Source organism: Accipiter gentilis, chromosome 4 (assembly GCF_929443795.1).
Source record: "Accipiter gentilis chromosome 4, bAccGen1.1, whole genome shotgun sequence".
Lineage (NCBI taxonomy): Eukaryota > Metazoa > Chordata > Aves > Accipitriformes > Accipitridae > Astur > Astur gentilis.
Window position 1 is genome coordinate 42,302,427 of NC_064883.1, and position 13,845 is coordinate 42,316,271.

Here is a 13,845-nt window from a genome sequence, read left to right on the forward strand (position 1 = left end):
CCGGTGCCCTTGGGGGATATAAATAAATAAATAAATAAAAAGATGTTAAGATAGAAGCAAATAGCCTCTGTTTAGGTCTCCCTGGTCAGCTGGATCTGTTAAAGGCAATTTTATGCCTTGGTTCAGTGGATGCACATTTTGAAAGCAAAAGGAGCTACGTAGTTAAAAATAGACAGAGCGGTGAGTAAAAATACCAAGGCCCAGGACTTGGGGAAGAGTTTGAAGCTGAGAGTTTGTACAGGCCTTTAGAGGAATTTTTAGAATTCCTACTTCCAGCAAATGCCCCTGAGCTCACAGATTTCTCCTCCTTCGCTTTACCTGTGCCCACCTCAGCTCGCAGCGCTCCCATAGCGGCTTTCACGTCCGATGCACAGCCACCGATTCAGAGTTACAAACAGAACCTGAGAAACGTTGGACACACATTCATCAAGTTGCTTTTTCTGTTCAGCCTTAACAGAATTGTACAGCCCAAATTAACAAAAGAGGCTTTAGTTTTCACTGCTTAGAACTTATAATCCTGCAGCAAAACTACTACCATGAATTCTATACACTGAAAGTTTCCCAAGTGATTAAATTCACTGACATGTTGTGAAGGTATAGCCTGGCAGTGGGGTTTCATCCACTACAGGGTCAAGCAATTTTTCTAAACCTTGAAAGCGGCTTTGTTTTTTTTGCTCAAAGGATTTCCAGTTTGAGATTTACATTCCTCACATTTACATTTAAGATTTACATTTCTTCTGAGACAAGAAACATGAATTGTGTCAAGTAGTAGGAAACACGCAGGAACACAAGGTTGCAAAGGCCAAATATTGAATAAGACCTTCTTAAACAGCTGTTCACAGGCAATTTTGATAGAGGGATGGCAAAAGAGAAAGGAGTTATTATAAAAGAATTGAACTCATTCTTTCCTGCTACATTTTTTGCATTTTTTTATGTATACCAAACCAGCACCTTCAAGGGAGGTGCCCCATTCACCCTCAGGCTTCATTCCACAGCTGATCAATCTTTTTTTTTTTTTTCCTCATGGCATTACTTTGCATCGAAACTTAAACACATTTGTTTCATGGGAACACAGTGATGTCATCCAGCTGTTAAGTGAAGCACTTAATGATCAACAGAATTATCCAAAATATGCATTAATATTATTGTCAAAGCCAAATGCTTTGATCTCGCTGAAACAAAACTCACTTTATTGGGATTGGTCTGCTTCCAGCATTTTTTCCTCCACAAAAAATTCACAAGAAATTCTGCTATTTCATCCTGGGTCAGAAGGAAAGGAAGCTGAAGTGTCAGAAATTCCCACAGAAACAGAATCTCATGTTTTGACCAGGTCAGGCTCTTCTCTAGTATTCAGTCATTTATTTTTGTTTCTTTCAAGTCATCGGCTGCCTTTGCAGAAATGAAAAGTGCTTCCTGCCACAGTGGTGAACTTGCTGACCTTGGTTGAGTTTAGTCGCTCTGCTGCGTCTCATGAAAGGTTACAGCGTTAGTTGTTTTGCACGTTCAAAGAAAAAATTTGTAAAAAGGGAACTTTGCACATCTCGCAATGTTGCTTTCGCAGGATATGCAGAGAGGTGGATTTCATCATTTAGATATTGCACATATAAACCACTAGTAGACATTTCAGTCCAGAGGAACGTGTACAAATCACAGACAAAATAAATCCTCTGGAATTTGTACAAGTAAGACTAGTCAACTTTAAAACTACTTATCAACTAAAAATTAGCCAGCAGAAAAAAAAAATATGTGAACGGGTACCTATTACCAGTGAATCTTAATAAAAAAAAGCCAAGGCCTGGCACCCTTGTGGAGAAGAAACACAAGTAGTCTTCTGCTAGCCTGGCAGAAACACTTGAAATAACACTGCATTTGCAGCCTCTCCCAAAACCCAGTCTAAAGCTCCATACAATGATAAATCCAAAGTGTTACATCTTGGCCCCACTATGGAAAAAAAAGTAGGATTTTACCGTATAAAGTTTGCTCCTTTGAGCATTTTAGAAGCCACTCCCTACCTTCCATCAGCTGCTGCATGGGATGAATTATTTATACCTCATGAGAAATATAATAGCAGTCATTAAGAGCACTGGGAGACTTAAAAGCAAAAACAAAGCAACTTCAGGTTTTAGACAGAAGTCCTGTATTTTAGATGTTATGTCCTGCAAAAGGGCTTATTGCCTTCTGCAGAGGGAGGAGAGCTACCTATAAAAAAAACCCATGCATTGCAATGCATTCTGCCTCCTGGTGGAAAACCTACACCTTCCATTCTAAGATGCAAATCCAGGCATAGATATACCAAAAGAGTCTGTACCAAAAGAGTCCGTATCTCTCAGCACTAAACAATGCAACACCCGCTTCTGCCTCACATGACAGTCATTGCCACAGGGTTTTGTCCCTTAACCCCCAGCACACTGGCTTGTCCCACTGCTGTGCCTCCACCATCAGGACAGGGCACTAAAAAAAGAGACCTTATCACAAACAGATATGGCTCTTTCCAATATGGGACTGAAAAAGTTAAACATGTACAAGGATATTTTTTTAAAGATGGCAGGACCAGACGTGAGCTCTGCCTTCCAGCTAGAGGTGGCACAAGGACTGGGAAGGCACCACAAGATTCATGGGAAGAGCACAGTCCTGAGAGAAAGGACAGTCGGAAAGGAATTGCACTCAAGATAGCAAAAAGGGGACACTGGGAAGAGGAGGAAAAACAAGCCCCAGGTTCTAAATGTACTCTCCAAAGATCTTGTCTTACTTAATAGTCTACAATAATAAGAAGAAGAATTCTTGATTTCTGGAAAGAATAGCGAAGTCTGTAGCAACATGTATGAAATAAAAGACTAGAAGAGTGGTACTGGGGGGGGAACGGGACAGACAAACCACACAACGCCCTTTTCCACAGACATATGATCCATCCACACGAAGGACTGCTACTAACATACCTGTGTTGAAGCAGCTCGTGACAGCAGTGACTACAACAGACATTTTCTCCAGGAACATCTGTAGTAGCTAAAGCAAATGCCTTTAACAGTTTTCCCTACCCCGTCCCTCAGCTTGCACAACTGCTTCCAAGACTTATAGTTCATCCCAGTTTGGGCTGGGTTAGGGCAGTCAGTTAAACATGCACTCTGCCACTCATTCAACTGAAACAGACTAGGGAGCATCCACATGAGCAGTTTGACCAGCAGATCTTTGGTTAGGGCAAAGTTGCAAGTGACTTTTACCACCAGACATACCAGTTTCCTTCCAATGAATCTATTCACTGATCACCACAGTCCTTTTGAAAATCACCTTACACATCGACGATAAATCAGTGAGGTCTGTGCAGTCCACTTCCAAGCCTATGAACTTGCTGTTTTAAAAAAAACTGACTAGCTTATGCCAAGAATTTTATCTATTCTATTGATTCTGAGGATTTAACAGTCAAAGGATTTATTCATGCTGACTGCCATAATTCCAAAGAACAGTAATTTAAGATAACAAGATGTAATAAACTCTGGGTTGGGGTTTTTTTTTGTTTTGGTTTGTGGTTTGTTTATTGTTGGGTTTTTTGGTGGTGTTGGTTTTAGTTTGTTTGTTTTAAGAACTGTGAGGCTTTTGAAGCTAACATTTTTATGTAGGCTTGTTCTTGATCATTAAACTGTCTCCGTGGATACACAGTTACACCTAAAGTTTATTCAAAGCTACCAGGAAAGTTACCTGCAATTTGCACTGAGCCATCTTCTCCAAGAAGAATATTTCCTGCTTTCACATCCCTGCAGAAAGATAAAGCAACAATAAGTGGAAGTCATTAAATCTTTCCTTCAACCAACAAAAATACATTATAAGGTTATTATTTCTTGTATTTCATTTCTGGCATTAGCACCTCCTGCTTCCAATCATGCAGAAACAGTAGGGACTTAACAGCAATTGTAACTTGAGTAGACAGACAGTAAGTGTTATTTGTATGATTTATAGCTGGTAGCATTTTAAGTACTATACACAGAAAGAAAAAAAATTAAAAACTTACCAGAACGTACCCTCAAAAATACAAGGAAAGTGGTTTGTCCCAGGTTCTTAAATTAGCTAAAAATGTGAAAACAGCACCTAGCACTGGTCTCATCCTTATGTAGCCTTTGGCAGGGGTGGGGGGCAGACCTGAAGAGACAGTGAGTTGATCTAGTCTCACTACCACTGAATGCATCCTATTTTTCTCCAGCCCCATGTCTTGCTACTCTCCAGCCCTGGAGAAGTTCACATACTTCCTCAGGAAGTCAGTTTAGCCCCATACACTGGTGAAAATCCAGAAAGAAGAAAAACATTGTTTGCTTGTGGCTTAGTGAACTGAACCACATTACCAAGGGTCAGGTGAGCAGAGCTGGTACAACAGAGATGGGGAGAATGGGAAAATAAGGCTGTCCTGAGAAGTCTCAACTTTAGTAAAAAAAGTCTCCCTGATTTTTTTTTTTTTTTTTAACCAAAGTCCACAAACACACAAGAACATCCAGCATGGAAGTTATTGTACTATCCCCTTTCTACCCCCAAAAAAGCCCTGGTTTGTTACGTTAACAGCAACACTTCTCCATCCTCAAGGGGAACGCTGCTTTCGCTCCAAATACGCTTTGAAGTTCTACAGCTTATTTCCACAGGCTGCTCCCCATGCAAAGCCAAGAGAAGCACCTTTGTTGTTGACACCCACATTCATCAGCATGGCTGCTAAGCTTGCACTGGCTAGGAAACCATGCAGACCCAGAGCACATGCAGGTGCTGCCTCAAGAAAGGCTGCAAGCAAAGCAGCTGCCTGGGGAATAGATGCCAGTGAATAGATAGTAATTCACAACGCACCTCAGCTTAATGGCAACTACCTGCATGGAAAAGAAAAAAAAAAAAACACCACCAAAACAAGCAGACTCTCCCTCCACTGCCTTCTGCAAATATTCCAAATCCTTTCACACACACACACAAAAAAAAAAAAAAAAAAGGTCAAAAGCTATTTTTTCCCTCCTCCCTCGTGCATCATGAGAACAGAACTGGCATGATGGCCTGGCCAAAGAGCCCTGGTCAAGCCCTGGAAATCTCCTTCCTGGCTTTGCTCTTCTGAAGAAGAGCCTGGGCCACTGCCAGTTCCAGGCCAGGATAATTTTAAACACATGCTCTCCAGTATTAGCATTTGTTAAGATTCTTCTCAATACCCAGTCTAGGACATTGGCATGGCAAGGTTTTCCCCCAGCATATAGCAGAACAAAAGTGAACAAAGACTGTCGATAAGACAGTCCCACTAAAGATTACTTTAACAGCAAACCCTGGCTGACAGCAGCCTTTAGCTTTCAAGAAAGTATTTCAAGTCCTGCCAAGTGTACACCTCTTGCTAGCAGTGACCACCTTGAAGCCTAATCCCTGTTTAAAGCAGAAGTGTAAGAACAAGTACAGGAAAATACTAATTTGCCTTAATGATCAAGAACACTTGGATAGATCTATATGGAAACACCAAAGTTGTATGGCAAGATAGCCTTGAGAAGCTGACTTAACAGAATAGGATTCAAAGCAGTAAGGAGCTCTGACCATGATGCCGAAATAAGTAGACAAACGTATAACAATTGCTGCCAGTCAGCTCCAGTCCTGCTCATTTTACATTGGCCAAATACATGAACATCAGTTTAGGGGCAAGTTGGCTTTCCCTCCAAGAAGCATTATTCTGTTTGCAGCCTGCAATTAACAGCTACAGCTGTTGCAGACAAGAAAGCATCAGCACTGCAGTGGATGGATACTCTTAAGTAGACAGAGGGACCTGAAGGGATTAAATACAACATTAAGCACATAGCTACACTACCCCCGCTTAGCATCCATTGGCCAAACCTAACACAACTGGAGTGGTAGAGAGTTAATAGCCATGAGGGATACAAACCTGGCTAACCCTTGCACTCCCACAAAGCGTTCACAGTCCATAACGAGGGAGTGGAAAAGCTCCTTGCCAATATTTAGGTAGAAGATACCTTTAGGATCCAACCCCGTGACCACATGGAGCCATGAGAGCACAGCACCCAGGTCTGCTGCTTCCTAGGTAAAGGAGCTGGCTCACATGGTGTGAAATGTGCTTGGCACAGGCACAGCCATCTCCCGGAATCCCCCCTCACACTAGCACTAATTCAGAGGGAACAGAGGGTGTTCAGGAAACTCTCCAATCCTACTGGAAATATTTATCCAGACAGTCGGTTCTCCTGTGACAGCCAGGACGCACGAGGCCCTTTCAAAGCTGCCTGCCAGTTCCAGGTTATGGGGAAAGGAATAGCATGCACCAAGGTTGCCTGTTGAAGTTATTGTTCCTCTTACTGAAGACGGATGCAAGTAACAGCAATTTCCTCTTCCATCTGTATTCCAAGGAAGCCCAGGATGCTGGCACGTTGCCCCAGTAAGCTGGGCCATGCAGTATTGTACAGCCTTTCCAAACTTCCCCTGCCGGCACGACGGCGTGTGCAGCTCACTGAGCCCCCTTCAGCAGTGAAGGAAGTGCCAGGGAAGTTTTTAAGCAGAACTACGGATGAAGTCTCAATCATCATGAATTTCAGAGTCCAAAAAAACTCAGGCAGGTTTCACTGACGCAGCAACAGCGGCCAGAAAGCAGCACGCATTCAATACCACCAGAGAATCCTACCGTAACAGAGCAAACTGGACAAACTTGGATTGAAGAAAGCAGTAAAACAAGCACTCAGATTGAATCCCATAGAAAAAAAGAGCCAAAGGACTCCAGTCCCTTAACCCCCTCCAATGCAGAGGCTTGTTTTCTTTTTAACTTCAGCTTGGATTAATTAAAATTTACGTATTTTCTCACTGGAAACAAAAGTCAGTAAATATGGTGCTTCAAGTTGGTTCAAGAAATTAAAACAAGTCGTTGCTACAATAAGAAATCCAGGAGGCCAACAACAGCCACTGCCAAATATCCAAGTCAAACTGCAGAATTAAATCACCACTTGATGTGGCATTTCCTCCCAGTGACCAACCCTCTGAAAAGGCCATTACTCACCCCAGCCTGGTACACTCCACCCCAGAGCAGCAAAATGGATAGGCAGCAAGCTGTTTGGGGACACTGACTCTGTTTAGGAGTTACTGTACCAGAGAGGCAATGTCCAGCTTTCCCATTCCTCACCCCAGTGTATTGGCATCGCATCACCCACAGCAACAGCTCCAGGTGAACACAGCAATAACACTGGGTGAACACAGATCCCTTCCTTTAGCATATGCTGGTGTCAGCAGTAGTATCTTCAAATTAGGTTCTCCTTTAAAGCCATCTTTAGGATTAATTAATTGCATTTAAAGTAACGGGGTGGAGGAGAGAAGAACAGTGCTTTTCTGTTTATTCTCATCAGGAGATGCTTATAAACTCGCAAGTTGAATGGCAAAAAGTTTGTTACTCCAGGATATAGTTATTGCCAAGTCTAACAATTTGAAGGTACTTCCTATTAATGTGGTAAAAACCATATCCTGGGCTGATACACTCGCAATAAGTGGTGTGCCTCTGGCATAATTACTACACTGGAAACAGGAAGCAGCTTTAGGCTGTAGCGTAAACAGCAATTATATCACATTTAAAATGAAGTTACAGAAGGCTGGAGTAAACTCTTTCTTGCCAGTAGCTTAACAAATGCTATTGTAGTTCTGGACATTGCCGCTCCGTAGCTGTCATCTTCCTCTCTTCTAAAGCCTCCAAAAGCCCTTCTGCGAAATAACAATTATGTTTATTTACCTCGTACTTCACAACCAGAGTGGGAAGAGGGGTTTGGACTGGCTCCAGTACAAAGCTGGATTCTCCACATCAGCCTTGAAAGGTTTCGCAGCATGGCAGAAATCCCTCCTCATCTGCATTTCAAACTGGTTTAGCTTCCCAGTGCGATCAAACACTAATGTACCAGTTACATCACATTAATGCCTCGAGGTTAAGGCTGGGCCATAGGCATTAGAAGCTATATAACGAAAACTGATCATGATCTAACAAAATTACAATCCAGCATCCAGCTATAGGAGATCTGGGAGCACAGGAAGGCAATAAGATGATGCTCCCCAGTTTTGAGCGCAGTGTTCCCACACCTCCCCACTATTAATTTTTCAATGGGGCAGGTGGGGAAACTACAGGAACTGTATCTTAATGGCTTGTTCCCACTTAAAAAGCCTACACGAGTCCTTAAAATCCTGCTAAATTTATCAGATTTACTTCACCCATAGCCCTCAATCCTTGGCACTACCCTATAATGGCTGTTGTTGCAGTGACAACACTAAGGGAAAAAGAAAGACTTGCTGGTCCATAATGGAAAGCAGCATTACCAATAACCAGCTGCAACTTTGCAATCCCGGCATATGCAATAAAACTTTATATTACAGACTTAAAAGAACTAGCGTTTGCAAGAACCAATGAAGCATGTTAAGTTACTGCTTTTTAACAAGCCTCTTAATATTGTTTGGAAATCAAAAAGGATTCAGTTGGCTTGTGTTCAGAAGTCTACATTGGGAGCAATAGCTAGGACAATTTGTTAAGGGCACTGCAACCGCGATACAAGTGACCTGAGCAAAGAGTGGCATCCCAGGACTTCCGTAGCCTAGCACTGAGAAGAAAACTGTCGCATGAAGGCGGAAATAGAAGATAAGCCCTGTTTATTGTGCCTTTGCTTCTAACCTGCTCATATGTGCCTTTAGGATGCAATGCCGGCTGTCAGCACAGCCATGAGTCATCTGCCCATTAGATGCAATTTACATCAACTATAACAATAAATTTTCATGGACTGAACTCTATAGTGTGTAATCTGGCATGAAGAAAGAGTGGTTGGTCCTGCCAAGTTCCATTTTTTAAAAAAAGAGAAGGTACAAGATACACGAATTACTATTTTCTGTTAATGGTAATGAATAACTCAAAATATTTATACTGAATGCAACCAATTGCTGGAGTTGACATTGTTCCCAGTAATTTGCAAAGTACTTCCAAGACAATATCTCTACCTACAGTTAAATATGAAGCAATTTGTGACATTATACACCAAATGAGCACTGTTCTCTCTACTATCAAACATTACTCTCCCTTCAGTGATATGCTGTTACCTATGTCACCTCTTCCCTTTGCCTTATAAGCCAAGATACAAAAAGCTGGCTATATTCAAGAGCTTTAAGATTTGAGACAGAGCTGCAAAACAGAAACTAAGCTTGGACAGTGCAAGCAGAGTAGTATTTTTACACCCTCAAACATCAGCACGTTCAGTACAACATAGGAGAAGGTATTCAAGACAACTGTATTAGAAGTGCTGTACATTAGCATGCTCCGTGTTCCTGCCCAGCAAAGCTGTGTGTACTAACATTTTCATACCACAGGGTTGAGCCTTAAGTCCCAAACTCCTAGGTGAGATGCAATTACTGTTTGTTACAGTGCTGTACTTAACTCCGCAGAGCTGGACCTGGGAACATCTCCCAAAGCTTGAAGGTCTTCCAATGGCAGAGAGCTGGCAAAGCAGCTTCCATACCCCTCTCTCCAGCCTCCCTGCTGAGGCAGGCATAAGCAGGGGGAAGAGAGAGCCAAGCCTGCAGCTTGCTTCATCCCTGCTCATCCACAGCCCTCTCAGCAGGCCCTTGCGGCCACTGGCAGCCAGGACCAGCAGCGGCAGCCAGGCTGCTATAAATTACAGTGGGGGACCAGCCCAGCGACACGCTTTATTGCTCAGGATCAGGGAAGCACAGCGACTGCTTCTACCCTCCTCTGAGCTGCTCTGCCAGCTGCTGGGCCATGGTGAAAGATAAGGGCCTCGATGCAGGAGCTAAATGCCAGCAGCACAAGGCAACTCATGATTTACTCTGAGTCTCATAAACAGTGGATGCATTTTTAAAGCCTCAACTTCATTGGGGATAGGTAGGTAGGAATATTTAAGGGCTTTTTAACTGTCATTTTAATGTCTGGAGAAGGCTAGACAAATAATCCAGTGTTAGCAGGAATTTTAAAAAGTTCTTTTTGGTTCTTTTAAGCAGCGTGAAGCAAGGCTTTGAAAGGCAGAAGCGACTGACAGACTGGCTTTGCAAACAGAGGGGTGTGTAGGCAAAGCCTACTGGAAAGGACTGTCAGCTTCCAACAAGACAAGCTATACAAGTACATCGAGTACTTGTTTTCTCCATGCCCTACCCTTAACTTCCAGGCAGATCACACTCAGCGCAGTGAAGAGACCTCTTGGGAGAGATAACTGCATCCGGTCTCCTGGCATAGGCAAACAGAAACCCCAGTAAGGGCTACAGGAGAAATGAATCTCCCATCGTATTTTATTTTAGCTAAAACATAAAACACGTTTCAGAGGATCTACGATGCACTTGATAGGTACAACTCCTCCTGATCGTTTGCCCTCCAACGCTGCAGAAGTAGAGGGTTTGGGGCCCAAAAAACCATGACTCAGAAATTTGATTCATTTTAGGTTAAGTCGCTATGTCAGCTTAGACAAGGGAGGGCACACCAAAGAAAGCTCCAGGACATCCTCCCGAAATTCACTCTGTCATCTTAGTTATCTGAATAGCTTCAGGGGCTGGTAAGATGCTGAGGCAGTGAAGAAAGAGTTGCAGACCTTAGGCTAACTTGGTGCGAGTCTCTGACATGAAGACAGACAGCAAGCAGTGTGTCACATCACTTACTGCATTCCCGTCTGTAACACAGTCGCTGTTATCACAGCGCCTACAACTTTCCTTTATCTCAGCAAATTATGTCCAGCTTTCACTTTTTGTTCCTGTGCCAACTTCGTCTTTGATGGTTTCGTGCTCTCATTAATTCCTTCTCTTCCCACATGTTTACAAGCCTAACGATGGTTAAAGGGAGGCATGGTTCAATGACAGATGCTGTCTGCCTTGGACTTTACCTCCCATCAAACACCATGCCTCCAGCCCAGTGCTCAGGTAACCTCAACTACGCACCAGTGTGTGGGAAGTTGCTCCAGCTAAAACCACAACCTTAAAAAAAACCAACCAAACAAAAAAATTTTCAGACAGATCAGCTCCTTCAGTCAGATAATAAAGTACTACAAACACTAGACCTAGCCCTATCTCCCAACATGGAGACTACCTAATCATACCAACCCTCATGGCCTCACTTCTTCCTCCTACAAAAGAGGCTGTTGCTTCACATATTCACCCCAATGCACATCATTGTTGTAATATCAGCTTATGGCAAGGTGGATTTGCCAAGCAGCTAGGCCTTCTGACAAGCTTCAGCCCTTCGACAGTCAATGCAAGAGAGAAGCTACATCTCTAATCTCATACACCACTTTTTAAAGTTTCCCCTATTCAGTCAGAACTTCTTTTTTTTTTCCTCTTGAATCCCCATTCAGGAAAGGGCCCTACCCAGCAGGCTTTAAAATCAAGTTTTCATACCATTGAACAGCAGCTAAAAATGCACTAGGATTTCTTCCACAAATTCACCTATTCAGCCCTTCCTTTTCCTGATCCTACTTCCTAAGGACTGCAGTGGAGACAAGGCACAAAGCTCCTTTAACAGCTGCTGCATGAAAAGCAACACACACAGCAAGCTCTGGAGTCACCCCTGGAGGCCCAGATATTTTTGGGAAGCCCTGACTTAGTCATTGGTAACAGGCAAAAATAGTCAAGTTATAACATGGCCTTATTTCGATGTTTCATGTCAAATTATTTAACATGCAAAGAGGTGGGCATGCTTCATGTGGCAATACTAGTGATGCATGCCACCATGCTCCACTATCTCCTGCATGCTAAAACATGTTCCTAGTGTGCTCAGAAATAGGAATTTCCCCAAAACTACCACATGCAAATCACCCCAGTTTGAGTACAAGATGGATCAGGGAGCAGAAGAAAAAGGAAAGCCAGCGATTCACTCATCTCCCTATCTTGACCCTGCCATGATGGAGAGATGAAAGTTCATTCCAGTAAACACAATCAATTTGGACCAAATAAGGCCCCAAAACTCTGATATAGGGCAGCTCAAAAAAGGTGTTAATTTCCAAGAGGCAATAAGCACCCCTGTTCTGGAGAAGCGGTGTGTATATCTATACACACACAAGGTCCAAGGCATTCCACTACACAGCCAAGAGCCATCCATATCTACAAAGCCACCCACAGCTCTTGCTCAGAAACGTTTGCAACATGACACAGAAGGAGAAATTCAAGACAACCAGGGCTTGCGAGAGACTTGCCAGCTCAACTTCCTTCTCCAAAATCTAGAAGATGACAGTTTTAAGCATGGCCAGCACAGGAAGAAGAAAGAAGATATCCTTATTTCATCCAGCTATTCCTATAAAATTGAGAAAGCAGTTATAAAATTCGGTATCTGTACAATGAAAACAGTCCTCCTAGCACTCGCAGTCTAACTTGGTGATGCTTTCCAGGCTGCCATGATATGATAGATTTCTCTGTGGCAGTTCCCTATTTGTTGTCCTAAATGTGTGTGGGTTTTGTCTCGCTTTTGATTTTGGAAGTATTAAGCTTTACTTTTCAAAGTTTTATAAGAACCCTGCAAGACAGGATATAATTTGATTTAGTAAACATGCAAAAATAATTTCTGATGCAGCCTCACAAAGTTTTCAAGAGTGCTTATTATGTTACCACACGAATTTAGCAAGTGACCTTTTTCTCATGCTTTAGCATAAGGCATGAATGAAAAGACTGCAGTAGTCAGAATGAATGCTTAAAGCATCTCCACATATGCAGCTTTTAGGATCCACGAAGGCCAGAAAATCTGCTGCATTACAACAGGGGACAATATTCAAAGCCATCTTTTTGCAGTGGGTTATTCACTTGACGCATCAGAGTAGAAAGGATGAACACCAGTGATTTGAACAACTACTCTACTGCTGGAAAGATGCTGCAAGAGCCTATACTGGCTGATCTAGTCCCAGTAATCGACATCAGATAAAAGCAGCGACATGAGAAGGATGTCACAAACAGAGCGGTTGTTTGCATGTCCAAATGGCACTTGGTCTCTTCAAAGTCAAAAGCTAAGAGTCTGTTATATTTTCACCTGATACAATTAATGTTGCAGTGAATGAAGATTATTCCCCTGAAAACACATCAAATCAAATACTCCTGACAACTTGGCAATTGCTAGAAACCATATTACTTGAGTGCACAACTCAGTCATGGATCACTGACCAAAACCTGTCATTGCTCTTGAACCTTTCAGAGATGACCCCGACCTCTATCTCCTGCTCCTCATATTTTTCCTGCTTCTCATCTCCATGTAACAAAGTGGGAAGAAAAACCTAAAAACTCATCTCCTTTTTAACGTGGTACATAGTAGTTGTACCAAAAAGTTGGGTTTCCCTTGGACTAAATTGAAGTTACTTTGAGTAACTGCAGGACGTCCAGTGACAAAGTCCAGAGACAGCACCTGGGTCCAAGGAGAATGACATGGGGACAGACACCTGAATGCAACAGTCATACAGCAAGTGCTCAGCTTCAGGCATCATTCTGCAAGCCACTACATGGACCCTTGTAACACACAGAGCCCCTGAGAACTGGAGTACTGACATTAGCCTGAAGCCACTGCAGGGCCCCGAGCACTCCTGTGCTTTCATCAGCAGTGATATTTACCATCAGAGTTTTAATTGCCAGGTTTTTAGGCTTTAGAGCAGACACTGTCTTTATCCACTTCGAGGAAAACTGTCTCCACAGGAGCTATTGTTTCTGGCTGTCTGCAGATTTAGGATTTACATCTGGTTCATATTTTTCCTCTGTAACCACTGGGAAAATTTTTTTTTTTGTTAAACAATTAGTTTCTGAATGATGCAGTGGAAGAAACAGCCACCAGGAGAACATGCTGGTTCGCTAAGCCACCACAATATGCCCCAGTCTGACTGCTGCGTACAGAGTGGAGATTCATTGGACCTTGTGCCC

The 13,845-nt window shown here is 42.8% G+C and overlaps 1 protein-coding gene across 2 annotated transcripts in view; it reads right to left on the reverse strand.

Annotated features, from left to right (window-relative positions):
• The window catches only part of OXSR1 (oxidative stress responsive kinase 1), a 94,568-nt gene that overhangs the window by 31,985 nt on the left and 48,738 nt on the right, over positions 1 to 13,845 (reverse strand). For both annotated transcript variants that reach the window (XM_049799139.1, XM_049799138.1), the window contains exon 5: positions 3,694 to 3,749. In XM_049799139.1, the coding sequence (XP_049655096.1) occupies positions 3,694 to 3,749 (56 nt within the window). The remainder of the gene's footprint in view (positions 1 to 3,693; positions 3,750 to 13,845) is intronic.